Source organism: Genypterus blacodes, unplaced genomic scaffold, assembly GCF_046128005.1.
Source record: "Genypterus blacodes isolate CSIRO-AG114 ecotype Tasmania unplaced genomic scaffold, CSIRO-AGI_Gbla_v1 ptg000064l_1, whole genome shotgun sequence".
Taxonomy (NCBI): Eukaryota; Metazoa; Chordata; class Actinopteri; order Ophidiiformes; family Ophidiidae; genus Genypterus; species Genypterus blacodes.
The window spans coordinates 1,474,847-1,493,726 of NW_027466876.1; the positions used below are offsets into that span (position 1 = coordinate 1,474,847).

The following is an 18,880-nucleotide window of genomic DNA, read 5'->3' on the forward strand; positions in this document are numbered from 1 at the left end:
TTCAAAGCCAAAAAGCTTCTTCCAAGCAGCACTCACAGAAGCCAATAAAGGAAGCTGAGCGTGTTTGCAGGCTTCTACATGAGAAAGAATAAGACACCACATAAAGGAGGAGATTACATGCAAAATAATGAGAAACAATGTGTTTAAACCATAAATGCACTTTTGGGAAATGTATACATCTGTTTCTGTCCTCTTCATTGTTTTGTTGTGGAAAAACAATTGAAAGCACATTTTGGTTAATGCTATGCCTCTGATCTCTAGAAGTGTCTCTGATCAGATGCAAAGATGATCAAAAGAACCAAACGAAGCCCCTAGAATCCCACAGAATAGTACATTTTAATACATTGACGTATGACAACAAATGCCTACATCTACAAAAACAAATGTGTCATAGACTAGTTTCATTTATCCCAAATGAATTGAAATTAGTAATCATTCCAAGCTAAACTCATATAACCCAACTAGTAACTAAGTCATTTGAACATAATTGGGACTTAACCACTTATGTTCGGTATTTGGGTTTTGATCAAATGTTTTATGGGTCTAAAGTACAAGTGATTGCTATAAACAGAAAACAACTGGATGTTTTAGGGGACTTCCAGGTACCATGAAATAAAGTCCATAACCCAGACATTCCACTGAGTGGCACTGTCGCATTATGTTATGGAAGGGATATGCGCAGGGGTAATTACTGTCCTCTTCCAAGCGCAGTGACTCAAGCACCCCTTATCTGGAAATATCACCACAGATCTCATCAAAAATCACAGCCACATGGACAGAGCAGAATACTGGTACACGGGTTTAGTTTTCCCAAAATTATGTTAGAGTGAGCTTGAAGCAAACACTGATGTTCAGATGCTGGTGACACCTATGTGTGTTTATGCCCCAGATTAAAGTCAGCTTTACTGGTCACTTAAATACTTATCATCCATCTCCACTGAACCCCAACATAGAGACACAAATTAGCCGTAACACATTGATCCAAACAAGCATCTGCAGAGTGTAATTGGAATTTCAGCTGCGTACTTCAGCATTTTACTGTAAGAATGAAGAATAGCAAAGCTTTACCTTCCTGGAGGATAAGTGAAACCACGTTGACCTGAGTCAAACTGGCTTTACAGACTCTGATCTGACTGCTAGCCATGTGTGCTGGAGATCAGGTGAATTTTCAGCCAATCATTTCTATATCCGCTTCACATGTGGAAACATTCATACTTGTAATTATGCTTCAGAGCTGTCAATCAAGGCGTATACATGTGTAACGCTGTGCAAAAGCAAGCGAGGGTGAGTGATCATCTGTGCAACGGATAAAATGAAAAGAAAAGAAAAAGCTATAAAACCGAGAATGCTGAAAATGATCAGAATTCGAACCTTGAATGAAGGAGTGCAGGTATGTGTGTGCAGTGGTTGCTGCTTTGTGGGCGTCTTTGCATCAAAGACTTGAACTTGAGAGTGGACAAAGATGAGAGGTATTATGTCAAGTGTCCTTTCTGGCTGGTTGAAGCCCAGACGTGCTGTCACAGTCTCGATCATTCGAAGAGGTGCGAGTGTACACGATGGCAGACCTACTTGAATTTGGAGTGTCTAGCCAGATACTGGAGGTGAGCCCTCATCCTCCTGACGCAGAGCAAAGTCACATAACAAAGAGACAGATTTTTCCAGCAGACTTTTCAGAAGAATCATTGAGGAACTGAGCTAGACACACACACACACACACTGACTTCTCTCTGTCTTCACCTGCCCTGTTAACATCTCGGTTAAAGTGCCTGTTTTCAATTCAGCTCTTGAATAACAAAGTCCACCTGTTAAAACAAATCTACATTTTTATTATTCCAACAGTGCATATACAGCCATTTAGTGGTACAAATCAACACAAACGTATCAAGTAAAGAATTCAATGTATTTTTAAGCAAATGTGAAATGCTGTATCAAAGTGTTTTCTTCATGTAATGATGTTTTATGCATTTACATTTCGTGTTACCTCCAGAAAAGCCTTTCTACAATGACCAGCACAACAACAGACACATATGCAAAAGTGCTTAGAGCGTTTATCCCAAAGCAGCATAGCAAGGTTATTCTAATCAAAAATGATGTACAATAAAGTATACTTTAAAAACATTAAAAAAAACACTTCAGAGTTGTATGGGTTAAGTCAGTATTTACGGGGTTAAGTGCACTTTATTTGTTTGCCTTGGAAGGTATTTGACCCGATTGGACCAAAGCATCGATGTGAGGCCAGGGGAACCAAAACAGGAAATCATATCGCAATGGTTTTATCATGATGACATCTGATATGCTGCAACTACAATGAGAGGAAACACTCGTCATGTGTTATGTTTTGGTTTATGTATTTACCAGAGTTCCTCCTTGTCTCCACACTGAGGTATAAATGAACTAATGATGTTTCTTTGGCCTCTAGGACAGCTGTACAGTGCTGAATATTGCATTTAGATTGTCGAAATCCTTCATCCATCTTCAACATTTGTCTTTGTTTCACCCAGGAGAGGAAATGACGGGAAAGTTAATAAACCAGCAAGGATCTATGGTGTATCTTCACAGCTGAATTAATACCTCACATGTCTTTCGTAGCTATCAAAAACCTTATTGTTCCACACTGCATTTTTGCATCCAAATGTAGGCCCACGGGTAACAGCAAGCTTACTGTGGAAGACAACACACAGCAGAAAGGTTGGGTTTTCTAGCAGAATACACATTTATACAAAACCTGTCTAAATATCAAACTATTGTCTGAGAAAATATTTTCAGATAACTTTCTGTCAATATTGTTTATATTGTTACAAAATCTGTGAAAATATACAGATGAAGCACTGGTTGTTATCTTTGGCTGTGGGCTTGGAGTGGGAGATTTTCTGTAATGACTCCAATGCCAAACTCCTGAATGTGACACCTCAACAAGATGAATGAGCAAACCCAAAAGCCTGGCTGCCACTGAGCTGTACTGTCAGCCACAGTCTCCTCATGCGTGGAGAAACAGTCCAGATATTGTATAAAGGCGAGCATATGTGCGCTGTGTGTGTTTTAGAGTATTACACAGTACTGCGGTCATGCACACAAGTGTTGGAGACTATAGTCTTGTAAATTCCTTCTTTATTCTATAATGCGAAACTTATTACTTTTCAGCTGTGCCTCATTAGTATAAAATGCCTCATGGCAAATTGAAGAAATACACGAAAGGTGTAACCAAGTAGTAATTTTGTATATTAAATGTCTATCAATACTAAGAGAAACAGCATGTTATCCATAATCTAATAATTTCCGTTCCTCATATCCTTAAATCACGTGTCCTTGCACATCAGGGATTCTTCTGTACAGATCGTGCACAAATCTGTGTCAGTGTGTCAGAAAGCTCAATGTTATGATGCATCATCCTTTTACCTTACCTGAAAATGTTTTTTTGTTGCCGTTTAGAAAGCACAAAGCAGAAAATAAATACTTATGTATATACAGTATATAGGCCTTTGCCATTATGGGGACGTAATGAAACATAATGGGTAGGCATTGTCAATGGTTCTGCTTTTGTTTCATTGTCATCTGCATAAACTGTTGTGTTGTTGCTATGTTCAGGAGATAATACTGAATCCAACAGGACTTCTATTATCCTAAAAGAAAGGAACCACCATTTTCCAAAGTAATCCCCCCAAAAAATAAACTGGAAGCTTTTCTTCTCAGGGTGTGATGGGATGGAGGTGATAATAAAAGGAGTGCATGCTCACTGGGGCTGACGCAGTGCAGTTTTCAGACACTATATCAATCTCAAATTTTGTTTAATTACACCCTGTACAGTGAGAAGTTTGACTCACCATCGTCATCATACAGTACCTGGCACCTGAAATGAATGAAGGCAAACAGGGTGAATCTGCAGCATCTCAATTATGAAGGATGGAATGTTTTTCCAAAGTAGTATGTTTACAGGTTGATAGAGCAGGTATTTAAAAAACCTTTGTTTTTGCTCAGTACTTTCCTTCTGTACTATGTTGCCTTAAGCATGTAACACACCTTCATAGACACACACATGAAGTAGGAGGATTGACAGCTCATTGACCAGACATTACCTAAAAATGCCGTGTTTCACTCACTGTGCACAGTGGTACTACAGCAAGTAGATGACCGTGTTTTGAGAACAATACACTGCAAATGTTTGCCTACACATCCCCTTCAAAATCATCTTCAATGCAAAAGCCAAAGAACCCAAATGTGAGCACAGTTTTGATGATGAATGAAGAAAAATCATGGCGTCATTCTTCATCAGGTGAAGAATGTTTGGTAAGGGAAATTTAGTAAACTACCATAGTCAGCTTTTACTAATGTCACCAACCATCCCCACTTACATTTGAATCAAACAGACCAATTTTCTACATTCCACTAGCTACATGTGAGATACGTCAGCCCATTTCTTGACTCTCTTGGGCCCCCTTCTCTCTACGATAAGTCTTGTTACTGAATCAGTTACAGAATCATGGTTTCAAACACAAACCATGCTTCAGTTTGAAAACAAATGGGGTGCAATTGAACTTGAGGTAGAAAAAGTAATTTCCATAAAAAGCCTAATTCTTATCCAAAAGTGGGCGGACACAAGGGCATGAACTGTGCACATTCATTTTCATTAAAGGTAAGTGAGCCAGATCCGGTTTTGTTTAAACTAGCAGAATGTACACACAGAGATTTCACGACAGATTATGGTGGCAAAGAGAGTTTTACAACAGCTTTCAGAGAAAAAATAATTGTATTTGAAGTTTCAGAGGCCAGATTTTGAGGTGAACTAAACAATGTTACGCCTGTTGATACTGTATAAATATAGCATGAGTGAGTATAGAGAAAGGTTATTGTCTTATTATATTCAGTCTGGGGATTGAATCCTGCTGGCTCAGGTCTATAAAGGATGCGTGCAAGCACACATGAGAGGTACCAGCTTTTGTAGAAATAATTGCAGCCATAAGGATTAAGGCCCACTGAGAGAGGCATGAAACCCCAAAGAGAGAAGCTCCTGCATTATGTTTGGTTTGGTGTGTGTGTGCATAAATGAATGTGTGTGCGGTATTGTTGAAAAAAAATCTACTTTTGGCTCTCTGGACAGAAACAGTAAATACTGACACAGTCATAAATCATACACGGCAGAGGTCCATGCATCTGCTCTCTCCTCTTCTTTCTGTCAACAAACAGGCCAGCTAGAGTGACTGATAACCTTTTCCGAAATCTTTGCTCCTCACTGAATTTTGTTTCCATTTTCAGTTTTACAACACAAAACAATGGTTGAGCCTGCTATATGATAAGGCAACATTGCAGTATGGGTAGAGTCACTAAAAAGCCTTTTCGTACATAATGCTGTGTGGAAAGCAGCCGTGTGCAAATGACACATCAGTTCATCAAGAAATTGTCTTTAGTTTGCTGTGCACACACACATGGCGTACCACCTCCTCAGCAACCTATATTGGGTAGGGATTACAGGTCACACCAGCATCCTCCACGTGGCCACAGTTAGTTTTGCCCCAGCCTGAAAACTTGCACTGGCCGATGCTTTGTTCATTCCCTGTACACGCTACATCGTCCATCCAGATGAGACCAGTGCCTGCAAGAGAGACAGAGGAAACGTGTGTTAAAGAAAGAGAAACAGCCCTAAAAAAGTCATCATCAATCACTCATGTGAAGTGTGTGTTTTGCATCTGTAAAGGTTTATGACCATATGACTTTAACGTAAAATTTATGATGAGGCAAAATTGTAAGAAAGGGAGTTTTTACTCGTTTGGGGCAAAGCACATGCCAAACCATGCCTTGCCCACAGGCACTTTAGCTGGCGTTCTTCCTGATGTGATATTTGAAACACCAGCGTTAGCAAAAGCAAAATCCCCTCCCCTCCACTCAGTGTTGGCAAAAATGTTTTATTAGCGTTAAATTTCATTTAATTCAACCCTATGTTTGTACTTTTTTGATGAAAGTCAAACGGACAACACAGGTTACGACACAGTGACGTAAGTGAGACCAGAAAAAAATTGAGGAAAGTTTAACCGTACCATACACCGTAGCTGCTTCATTAGTTAGCCTACCTAGTTTTACTCACTGTCTTTTCCACATTCTCTGGCTACACTTAGCAGAGCAAACGACGAACCCAACTCTGCTTCTGTTAACAAAATCCCTTGGATACCCAGGACATTTGCTCAGTGTGCCTCAGGCTGCAATTTTATCTGCCCCTGATGCAGCTTGGTTACTAGCTAATAACTTGCTAGTATGTTAGGAATCTTATTTGGTGGTGAGCTAGTAAGCTCTCATAAATGTAATGTTAATCTGTGTTTCACACTTTATGATGTGTGGGGATCAAGATTTGTTAACGGTCGCCATGAGGACAAGGAGTCAACTTCCTGTTAAGTTGATGGCCAGAGGAAAAAAATCCTTCCCAAAATGGGGCTTCAGTAAGCTTGAAGCTAAAGCTAGGTCACAGGTGATACAAACAAACAAACAAACAAACAAACAAACCCTTTGTTTGTAGCTTGGTTGTGAGCAAAGTGTATGAATGATAATGATGATAATTATGTCATCACTTTTCATTTGCTGCTTCAGTTACTCCTCAAAATGAGTATGACTACAAGCTGTTTTTTACGATTTCAGCGGCCAGTGCTAGAGGAACGTCAGTGAACTGGCATAAATCAGAAGTCAAATAAAACCACAAGAAACATAAATCTCACAGTTCATTGGCTGGGACAGCAGCTGTTCTTAATTTCTCAAAAGAAAATACAAATACGTAATAAATACGCAATTCCAGCTGGTGAGCTTTTGGCAGCATTTTTTCACCATAAACTGTAGTTTCTGTTATTAAAAACTGAATCATCAGCGACTTCAATCTCAAACTTTTCAATTTCCCTAATGATTGCACTCAGTTCTGGGGTCATAAGAAAGTGACAGAGCAACATTTGGCTGTATTCTGATACGCCAATGTATCAAGATTCAGAGGTTTAAGCTCCATAGGTGAGACGAAGAGCCAACTCAGCACTAAAGCACATTTAGCATCATCTGAGGCCAAGTGTAGGGGAGCCAGATGTAATCTCAGCCTCTCTGCTCTAAATAAATAAATAAATAACGATCATTTGGCAGACGCTTTTATCCAAAGCGACTTACATTACATTATATTACCACCCTTCGCAGAGGGGGGAGCAATTGAGGGTTCGGTGCCTTGCTCAGGGGCACCTCGGCACCTCGGGCACCTCGGCAGGGACTTGAACCGGCAACCCTCCGGTTTTTAAGCGGAAGCTCTACCCACTCGACTACTGCCTCCTACATCATAGCTGTGGATTATACAACGGTAATGAGATATTTCTAAAAATGTCATCTGGGCTGTGAAGCGAGAAGGCCGATATGAATCAGCATTTAATAAGGAAAAAGATATTAGTCTAATCAATGCTTGTTTATTGATCAACAGACTCCGCCATTTACAGTTAATCAATGCATTCTGAGGCTTAGGATGCAGTGTAGAAGCCAATGATACACAAACATCCTTCCACTTCATAAAATAAAAATAGAAAGTCTCAACAAACAACATAAAACAACATAAAATCATCTATATAAAACCAAACTGAAGATAACAGAGAACTCTTGGTCGCTACTGCTCACACTGCTCTGTCAGTTCCTCTTCATCGTTTTATTTTCAGCTTCCAACTGGAAGCGATTTCAGTGTCAGAATTGTAAATTACTTATCACTTTAGAGCCATTTGAACAAGTATGCACAGTAAGAAACTGTTACTGATGTGAATGCAGGAATTAGAATGGGAGCATTGCCTGACTTTATTACTGTAGCTAACTCAAAAAATAAGAAGCAGACAAGACGAGTGCAAACAGCACTAGTCTGCACAAACAGCAATGGAAAACTGCAGGTTGTTGGGAAAAGATTATATTTGAAACCCTGAGATCATGTGTGTGTGTCTGTGTAATGAATATAGTAGAAGCAATGTGTTCCCAAACAGCACTGACAAGTGTTTGGATCTGACTTCAAATTCTGCGTGTTTCAATCCGATCACATTTTTCAAAGTTTTTAATTAAGTCTTAGAACTGGGTTTGAGTTTTGGAAGCAATTTAATGCCAAAAATAATTTCAAAGAAGATTTCAGTTATTCACGCTTATCACTCTGACAAAAGCCTAAAATAAATAAAAAAAATAAAATAAATTCAGCAGGTCAATGCAGATTTGGGTCAGACATTCGTGTAGATTTTGTCCAAAAATAACACAACATACTGATGAATCCGATCAAAAAGCCGCGCGTGATGATTTCATCAAAATTATTAAAACTTACTTAATATTATGAACCTATTACATCAGTCTAACTACTTCCAGAATTGCTGGTTGAACTCGTTACTCTGACAACTTGGAAACAGTGTGAACCACTCAGTGTCTGCAGGCAGGTGTGCACGGAAATGAGGTATGCGTTGGAAATATGCACATGGGGCTGCGGCAGTAGCCAGGTCCAGTGTTTTTGTACATGTTGTACAGCTGTTCCTTAGTGGATTCCAAGGGTTAACTCTCATGGCCAAGGACTTTTAAGCCGTTTATTTTGGATCTCAACACACATTAATAACACTGTTTGCAGGCCGAGGTCCATGCTCGCTCAACTGAATTTATTACACTTTTTCACTTTTTAACAAATAGGTTTGGAATCATCAACACACTGAGTGGAGCCAAGGGAGACATGCAGGAGAGTTTAAAGAAATATCAATTAAGTGATTCAGTACATTCAAAAGCCTAGTCGCCGACAAAGTGCACTTATATACAAATTGTTTTCTGATAATGATTAGGAAGTAGTGATGTTCATAAATAGGGAGTGAACATCCATTTTCCATTTCTTAGTAACCTTTCGCTTAATATCCCTTAATATTCCAACAACATAAGGCCTCAGTTTGTGTAAAATAAAGTGCTTTTGGATTGTTTCATAGCCTCTGAAGCCTCCTTTCCAACTTAGTAACTCTTAGCCGCGTCTGACAAAATTTGTAAGCTTCTGAAACCGGCAGTCACTTCATTCTGGGATCACCCAGGTTGAGGTATGAAAGTGGGTAGAGTTTCAATTTTACTCTAGAGCTCGTGTTTTCATTTCTTCACTTAGCTATGTGTGTTACTAGCCAAGCTTGCCACCCTGTGCTGTGCCATAAATACTGGACCTTGAAGGAGAGACTGACAGCATGCACTGTTACGTCCATTTATATACGTCATCACATCAAGAGTTCTTTTGGAGCAAACTGAGACATTTAATCAATCATGCATAACTTGCAATGAGTGGATGTTCTAGGCAAACTGCCTTTAGTCCCATTACCATTTTACTAGAGCTGACCCTGACTGTAAAAGTATTTAATGTGCTCGTTACATTGCCCTACAAATCTAAAATTACTATTTGGAGTACTGTCTTTTGTGTGGAAAAAGCAGCTTCACACACAATGGACCAAGAAGTATGGAGAAGTAGTAACTATCGACTAAAGCATTGAGAAAGCATCAAGAAATCAGCACGTGGCAGCACTTTGCACTGACAGACAATCAGATAATTGCACAATATGGTGAACATACTATAGTTTGGTAAGCAGTTAGTTGAAAATAAATGTTTTTGGTAGGAGACTGAAGCACTGAAAGATGGATTTTGAGGCAGCCAGAAAACGCAAAATGACCCTGTCTAGACGGAAGTCCTAAAAAAATTACCCCATCCAATAATCCCATCCTGTCCTCTAAAGTTCACTATTATTCTCTTACCAGATTCCTCTTAAGGCTTCATGTCTGCATCTCCTCAATTATTATTAAGGAAAGTCATTGTTTCTAGAGATGGGAGATAGAAGTCGTGGTTTACCATTGTAAAAGAAATGAAATGAGCCTGAATGAAATACAGCATTATTCCCTTCACTGGACTTCCCCTCAAACACTGGAGACTAAGTTGAATACAGAGCAGCTTAACATCTGGGAGAGAAGGATGCGGGAACCAATGGCAGGCAGTGAAGAACGAGCAACGATCAAAACAAATGAGGGCCACATTACCAGGAGTAATTACTCATGTTATTTGCAAGATTAGGAAACTGCTGTTGATTAACACCAAATATATATTGCTATCTTGAGTCCTCAAGGCATTGGCATTTTTTTTCTTTTTCAATATTGTCACAATTTCATGACAAATATCATTAGGAGCTATTCTGAAAACGCTACAAAACTCTATCATTCATCTGGGAACCTACTGGGAAAACGCACGAGGTCTTCTAAAGTATGATCTGAAGAAATCAAACCCCAGAGACAACAAAGAAGACAAGAACATTGTGTAAAGGACAAAATCACTCTCAAATTGTATTACACATGTTTGGAAAACTGACCGCAATTATGGATATGGGATTTCCATGAAAGCATTTGCATGAAGTAACAAGAAACTTTACACAAGTAAGTATCTACGGTATTTGCAGCTGTAGGACAAGGCGGAATAAATTTGACAAAATATGAACATCAAACATTGTCTCCGAGTCCAGGGATGATCAGTTCCCTGCTTGTGTCCATGTGGTAGCCTATACTCAGTCACACAGCTGTCTTCCTGATCCACAGCCATCTGGAAGCACATTCAGCTGCTTCCACAGTTGTCTTCCTCGTCAGTGCTACACACAGTTGCACAGGACTGTGTAAACCCTGCGAAGCTACTTGCCAACTTATCCCCAACATTCAATTCCCACTGGCTCACATCTCGTTTTCCAGACCCACTTGTGCCACTGCCGACCAGAAACTTAGCCCTCTTTCTTTCACTAGTTTCCTCCATACTGTCTCCTCAGGTCACAGTTCGCGCCAACACTGACCACCGGCTTAGATGTTTTCCAAAACACAGCCTCATCCAGCCTGAGAGACGTCACTGCTATGCAGCCTGGGAATTCTAACGGTCTCCTCAGGTCAACCATTAATTGCCAATCTGCCTCTGTAGCTGATTTTCTACGCTGGCATGAATACGATGCTTGTTGGGCAGACTCTCCTGCTGTTGTTCACAGCTCTGCAGATGTTCTCAGCATGCTCTCACTTTCAAGCCCTGATTGCAGTAGCACTAGTCACAGCCCTTCGGAACAGGAGCTTTCTTGAATCAAGGACAGGGAATCAATGAGGTTTTGCCATAATCACAGTGAGATGATCTGATGGGAGCGGACCCCGATTCTTGCCATTTGTTTTTTACTAACTGCACCATTTGTATGAGTAGTATAGGTTGAACTATGCTCTCAAATTCTGCAGGGATTAACATTAAGGTTTTATGAGGGAAGTCGTGTGAGCCAGACATCGTCAAATATGAGTCTCTGAGGTCATATCCATCTCTCGCTCTCCCTTTGTCTCTGTTGCTCTTTTTCTCCATTTTCATTCACCAATCACACTGACATCATTCAGAGCACCCTTCCAGGCAGAGTTGTTACCAAAAAGTCTGGGAAATATGTGAAAACATGCTTCGGGTCCAGAGTACAACTTTAAAACAACAGCGGTGACTCACATTATTGCTGCTGGCAGTTAATGGCAGGATCCAGTTTGGTCAAAAACACTCTGGAATTCAAACTAATCTCCTCCAATGACTCACTTCTACTTTTAAAGCGCAAAAAGTTTTCTCTGATTCTGTATCGCATTATTTAAGGCCGGTGTTATCATGTTTTAGTTAATCTATTTTGCGTATAAGATAGTCATTTGGCAACACAGTCTGAGTGTAGCTAATCAGAGATGTTGATCTGCTTGTCACAGCTGTCAGGTTGGACTTGCTGTGGTTGACAGTGCCAGAACAGAGCCAGTGCACTGGGAAGCAAAAGCATTTTACGCTTCACATCAAGGATAAGCCCATGATATCGCATTTCAGCCTGCTGGAGCAGTGTTACGCTGACCGATTAAGATAAAAAGCAGACTTGAGGGAGAATTCCACCATCTTTGCTGTAGATCTGTTGTAAATAAGCTTGCATATTTTAGTTTGAAAGGTTTGCCTTTATTCAAACAGATCCTTTTCATTAATGATGTTGGGTATGGAAAGGTGTATTGATTATCTGAGCCTAAGCCAAATCATGTGAGAGAGAATCAATGAGCTCAAGGGTCGGCAAGGACGTTTAGGGGTCCGCCACCTACAACACAATACAATAACATTCTACAGCGTCTCTCTCTCTCTGTGTGGGTGGGTGTGTGTTTGCGTTTTCCTACCTTGTCCGAAGCGTCCGGTTTTATGAACCGCCACCACTCCTGGGAATCCAAGCATCCGACAGACCACGGCTCCGTCATTCATATCCCAAACGTCATCGCACACGGTCCCCCAACGCCGCTCGTGGAAAATCTCCACCCGACCCTCATTGGCGCCGGAACCATTCACCAACCGCACGAGGACCTCATCCACTGAAACACATACACACAGTTTTCATGCATTTATAGAATACAATAACATTAACCCCCTGTGGCACTAATTCTGCACAAACATTTGTTATTATTAATTAGAGAAAGTCGATTACATTGAGGGAATGCGTGACGCTTGTCTTGCCAGTGTTTACTCGCAGGGTTTTGATCTCATGCTAAGCAGCTTATTTTTCGTTGTGAATGTTTATCAGATTAATATAGCCTTGTAAATTCAATTATATGAAAATAAACGCTGTTGGGTTCAACATGCTGTAGTAGAGTTTCTTTGCAAAACCGCAGACATTGTCTTTGATTGAAGAAGAAAGCTTAAATATAGTTTCACAGAGTAGGGAGGCTTTTTCTTCTCTCATAATAAGTAGACTCGAGATGTTCTGTCTTGCAGACATCAACAGAACATTGTGACATGCAGCCTGGCAGTGGAATACATGAAAGAACCTCACAACTTCAATCAGTAGAACTTTGTTGAATGCATCTGTAAGGTTTTATGTATTCACCTTAAAATAAAAGAGAATGAGAGATAAAAGCTGATAAGGTCTGTAAAAAGGGTCAGGGGGAATGGAGCCCAGCACACCTGACTTTAATTAAGGACTCAACTGCGCAAATTGGTTGACGCTTAATTGATGATTAGCTGCAGCTGTGACCGCCAGCCACTAGACATCCAAAGCTGTCAGTCTCCAAACAACACTCACACACCAACAGGTAGGAATGCAAATAGATGTTTGGGGTGTTTAGGAGGTGATACGGTTAGCAAGCAGTTAGATATGGAGGGAACACTTGAGATTAGCGGTTTGTCATAGTGTGGCACAGCAGGGCCTGCGTCTGGCCTCCCTGCTGATGAGAAGCAGCTGTTTGGACTGGACACACACACACACACACACAGGACGGTGTGTCAGTAGGAGATTACAAAGCTGAGCAAACTTCTGTCTGCTCACTGACAAACCTCAGGCAGTCAGACAACGGCTCTGCTCGCGTCACGTTAGGTTTGAGCTAAAGTTCAGCAACATTTCCCCGAGTCTTGACACTGCTTACATCTGCATCAACAGAAAGATAACGAATAGACTGTGTGTGTGTGTGTGTGTGTGTGTGTGTGTGTGTGTGTGTGTGCGCGTGTGCGTGTGCGTGTGCGTGTGGCGGTACTGCTGCACTAACGTAACAGCAGTACTCGTCATACTTGAATTCAACAGCTGTACTCATTACTGACTTGATTTATCTCATTTCAGAACACAGAAAGGAAATTAGAGAGAGAGGTAAACAGACAAAATAACATACACACTCAGACACACACTTGCGGTGTTTTGAAAGGCTGGCTGGTGTCACTGAGACTCTGTTGACAAAGTGCTGGAGAGCGAGGCCAGACACAATATCTCCACAGGATATTAGTCTCATCAGACCATCATAAATTCTAACTCTGTGCCATTTACCTCGCTAATTATACAGCAAAATTCTCACTGGCCCATCATAAGTTAACGTCTGCCAAAACATTGTATTATCGTATCTGCTACAGGTATTCGTATCGTATTCTTGCAGAATATTTGCAGAGCTTCCTGTGGTATGTTGCTCTTTGTCAGACAGCCCCAGCGCACACATTCTCATGTCTCCTGTAGAGTTCATCTAATATCCACACCAGTCTGGACACTTTTGACAAAGCCGGCCGTCCATAAGACAACGCCTGAAAACACATTATTGGCCTATATCTCATGTGCAAGTGACAGCCAGGCACTAAAATCCAACGCTCCACAATCGCTGCTCTTTCTATGGCTGACAATGCTACAGACTTTGTCATAAAACAACGTAAACATATAGAAGCGATCAAGACGGAGAGTCAAGAGGAAAACAGTCTGACACGGTCATCTGCGACTGTCATGTTCAGATTTATCCATTGTGGATAGCGTTTCCCAAAAGCTCCATTTACGGGGACTGAAAATGCCGTTTTATTACCGACGTAAGGCCTCAGACCGGTGTTTGGTTGGCCTCTAGTGATAAGCCGAACAACATCTCCGCAGCCAAAAAGAATAAAGTTTAATGGATGCTTACAGTGTTTCAATGCCGTGAGTAACCACTGACCAGAGGAGAAACGGTCAAATCCAAAATATCCAGCAGTTCTCTGACAAAGTAATTTTTTGGGGCTAGAACAGAAAGTGCAACCAGTCTGCTCATGATTTCAGATTTCTCAGAAAGCAACACGCCAGCCTCACACATTTGCCCACCTCTAGTCTGCAAGTGTGCGAATCCCATCTGAGACTCCACTCACAACTTTCTCACATCTCTTTCTCTCTCTGTCTTTCTTTAACTCTCAACCCTTCGCCGCCCCCCTCCTCCATCTAAAAGCGCCTGAGGGCTCCCTGCTGTGTAAACGGACCACTCTAGAGAGAAGAAGACGGGAGGAAGGAAGGAAGGGAGGAAAAAAGCTTGGGATGAAGGTGACGTGTGCAGACTTTAATCTTAGGGAAGATAATCAGAACCATACAACCAAACTTCACACACGTTCATATCGCTGTGAGATGGATGGCCAACATGAGCTATGACACACCTGAGTTGTGCTGAATGTCAAGTGGAAGTGCCCCTTGATTTATTTTGCTAGAAAACTGGGGAGACATCATTCAGATGCATGACCGGAAAGTGAAGATCAATCATTCACTTTACAGTAGAAATGTGTAGAGATGATGATGGAGCCTTGCAGCAGTTTATCAGCACATGAAACAAAGCCTTGATTGGTGTTATAAGCCGATCTGTGTCAGGTCTCGCTTATAGTGTTTGGTGAAACTGAATAATTCAAAATGCATCCACTAAAAACATTCACTGGTCAGAAGTTTCCTGGTTGGGAATACTGATAAATATCTTGAGAGAACGGGGAAACATTTCAACTTATATCCCATATATATCCCAAGTGCTGCAAACGTATCACAGCGCCAGCAAACTGTCAAATCCACCAGTTTCATATTCACATCACAATGATATTTGAGATACTTGCTCGGTGAAAAATCAACCTCAAAAAGTGTTGGGGGGGGGGGCTTTCGGTTTACATACTTTTTGACTTATTCAGACTTTTTAAGGAGCCTCAATTACTCTGAAACCCCACTAGTCTAAAGCCGTGTACACAAATACAAATAGATCTTTTGTTAGAAGCACCTGCAGGTTTCAACTTCCCCTTCTTGGGCGTTGTTTTATAGCTACTCTGGAACCTTTTCAGGAAATGCAACCAAACTTCAACTTTCATTTGGGATCAAAGCACTGGGTGGCCTCGGTGCCAGAACTACGGTTCCTGAACCATCGCTTTGTTCCTTCTCTTGGGTAGCTACACTGTTCAGAGTCTGACTGGTCAGATGCGACATCAACACTGACGTTTCAAAACTTCATGAAACTGTGGACTGATAGAAATGTGGCAAAGTATTTCAGAAAGTCCCATTTTGTTCTGTATAACTCGACGCAGTCCAAAGGCTCCAATAGACAAGGAAGTAACTTGAATTGAGCAAGGATCTAACTGAATAACACTTTGTATACTGGATTGTTCTGGGTGAAATAGTTTCTCATATATTTCTCAACTTTAGGTTAAAAAAATAAATCTCTTAAGCACTTTCCCCGAAGCACTCAGATTTTGTTTTTGAAAGCAATTATGCAAAAAAAGCCCCTCAAGGATCTTGGTCTAATTGATCCTGTCTCTCTACAGTCTGCCAGTCTCCACGTTTGCCTCCGACAGCCAAAAAAATTGGTCCACCAGAAACACACACCGAATGCTGACATCTGTTTTTAAAAAGCTCGACATTTCACGAGATTCCCCCAAACCTTTTCTTTCTGTGGAAGTGAAGAAATCGATGTGAACTGCATGTGAAATAATGACTGTTTTTATCCAGAGACACACACACACAAATGGGCTCCAAGTGTTGGGAGAGCGTCCAAGTAGTTCAGAAACGTACTGTCAGTACTTGAAGAAGGCCAGAGCCTCAAGTGATCGTCTATTACTAATGTTTATCTGGCAGGTGGGGAAGCTTTATGGCATCAGGACAACAGCTAATGGCTCCCTGTTCTCCTCTGCAATTGTCTGATCTAAAGTGTTATGCTTTGTCACTTTCTTCCTATTTCATGTCTGTATTTGCTCCCAGTTAGTTTTGTAATCAGTCTACAGGCACATTCAAATTAAGTGACATTTTGAGACATGTACAAAAGTATAAAGTGGGTTGTCTTGACTGGTTTGGAGGAGATAAATCAGGCTTTTCTGCATGTGTGTTTGCTTAGCCGTGTGTGTGTACAAACAAATGGAAATGGATTAAATCTGATTAAACTTTAATGAACACTGGGGGGGATTTTTCAGAATAGAAAAGAACAAGTAGGTATGAACAGAAAGACCGGAGCGTGAGGGGGAATTTCAGCATAACACAAGCAACAATAGCAACACAGGAAGGTCGGAAATTTATTGTCTCTGACAAGATACGAGCTTTAGTCTACATGGAAACTACCCTCAGCATTGATGTGGTTGTGTGCCTGGTCCTGCTCGTGGTAGGTCTCCACTTTAAGACTGGAGACATGTTTTTTGCGTATGGCTGAGTCCCAGGGCAAAAGTAAATTTGTCATTACAATTTGGAGCTGAAATCATTTAAGAAACCCCTGCTGTGCTCCGTTCTGATCACTGTAAAAACAGCCTGTCAAACATGAAGCTCACTTTGCTTTCTGTTCAACCGGTGGGATTAACTATCAACATGTCAGCTTGCCTCTAGTGTGATGGCGAAAGATGTGTGTGTGTGTGTGTGTGTGTGTGTGTGTGTGTGTGTGTGAAATGTAACAAAAATTAAAGGTGATTTAGGTGTTTTATGTGTCACTCTGGTGGGATAAACAAGATGTCAGATAAAATACAACAAAAAACCCTGTGTTTTGATGTGTTTGTTGATTTTAACTTTACAGGTCATGGAATTCTAATCTGTAGCCCTTTTGGGACAGTGGCTGTTTCTCTGGGACACACTGTTCCATAAGATATAATTGAAAGTGTCTGGATCTTGAATTTCTTGAACACTTTTGATGCATGGTGCACATGTTGCATGATACGGATCCAAGCAAAAAGGAATCAACTTGAACTGAACACATTGGGATATTCAAATAGACACATATTCCTATGGAAAGCAGTAGGAAAGTAGATGATGGCTACCAAAAGACTCACAGGCCAAATGACTCCCATGCGGAGTCGCCTGGCCCAAGGCTTGAACAGCCACTGATGTTAAACTCAATAAAGTCATTGGATGAGGGGTTAAACTGGCTATTTTTCAGAGAATTGTATGATATTGGCCCACATGTTGCTTTTCAGTGTACGGCACGCTGAGTTTGTGTTAATGTCCAGCATGTGTGGACAATCCGTGCACGTTCACAGAGACAAAATGTCAGTGGTGTGTGTGTGTCTGTGTGTGTGTTTGTGTGTGTGTGGGGGGGTCTCTCTGTTACTGGTTCCGGGAAGTGATCATACAGGTATGCACTGTATGCTTTGAAGTGTAAAGAGATCCTAGCCATGCATCACGCTTTAAGTCAAACTCATTAGGGTTTGTGACAGAAAAAGGTCCAGGAAACATGGATTCAGTATTCTCAGCACCCAGCAGCATGTGTGTCTCTGCGTCTGAAGCGTCAGACTCCATTGTAAATGACGTGAGGGGAGTACTGATCTGTAATAGGGGAAAATGGCATTCACATGGTTGCAGGACTGTCATTCCTCCATCTGTCACCACATGGAAAGGACCAGATGATGTAACAGAGGAAGAAGAATAGCATGTGTGGCAAAACCTAGAGGAACTCTGTGTCGAGGACCTGGAACATTCGCTTTCCTCCCCCGCCACCTGAACGCAGAGTGTCGGCTTTATGCTGGGGTATCATGTTACCGCTGGGAGATCACACACACACACACACACATGCACAAATGCTCACGATATTGCTATGAAATCCTTTTATGTGCAGTGCGAGCCATGTGGTTCTGTATTGAGCAACGGAAACCAGATGAATTACCCCGGAAAGAAGCGGATCTGGGGTGAAGATGTATCAGACTCATGAAATCATCAGCTTATAAATGTACGTGTCTCGCTCTGATAAACTGTTGGGTCTGGCTCGTATCCACTGTTATCTGTGCCTGAAGATTTACGGCTGTAATGCCCAGATGGGTGCTCTTAACTGGGAGAATATAAGTGCTTTTTCAGGTCGGTGTATATCGAAGATTTAGAGCAGCTACGTCGGCTTCTTCCTCCCACATTCAGACGTCAGCGCTCACCTGTTTTCTCTCCTCCTCCTCGATCACCTCGATCGCCCTTCTCCCCCTTCGTCCCTCTGTCTCCTCGGTCACCTGGAGACAAGACAGGCAGGCAAACGGAGTGAAACCCAGAGAAATGTTACAAGAAAACCCATAAAAAAACATTTTATAGCTGAGCTAGTCTGAACTCAGACTAACCCTTAACTTGACCCCGTTTAACCCCAGTAAACACACTTTTGTAGAACATCCAGTTACACTTCTACACAGTTACACGTCTGTGTGACCTTTAGG

The 18,880-nt window shown here is 41.3% G+C and overlaps 1 protein-coding gene across 1 annotated transcript in view; it reads right to left on the reverse strand.

The window, feature by feature from the left end:
- Positions 1–1,835: 1,835 nt before the first annotated feature.
- scara5 (scavenger receptor class A, member 5 (putative)) overlaps positions 1,836–18,880 on the reverse strand; it is a 52,618-nt gene continuing 35,573 nt past the window's right edge. Inside the window, exons 10-12 of the mRNA XM_076154871.1 lie at positions 18,611–18,682; positions 12,166–12,354; positions 1,836–5,587 (exon numbers count right to left, since the gene is read on the reverse strand). Coding sequence (XP_076010986.1) covers positions 5,445–5,587; positions 12,166–12,354; positions 18,611–18,682 — 404 coding nt within the window. The 3' untranslated portion in view covers positions 1,836–5,444. The remainder of the gene's footprint in view (positions 5,588–12,165; positions 12,355–18,610; positions 18,683–18,880) is intronic.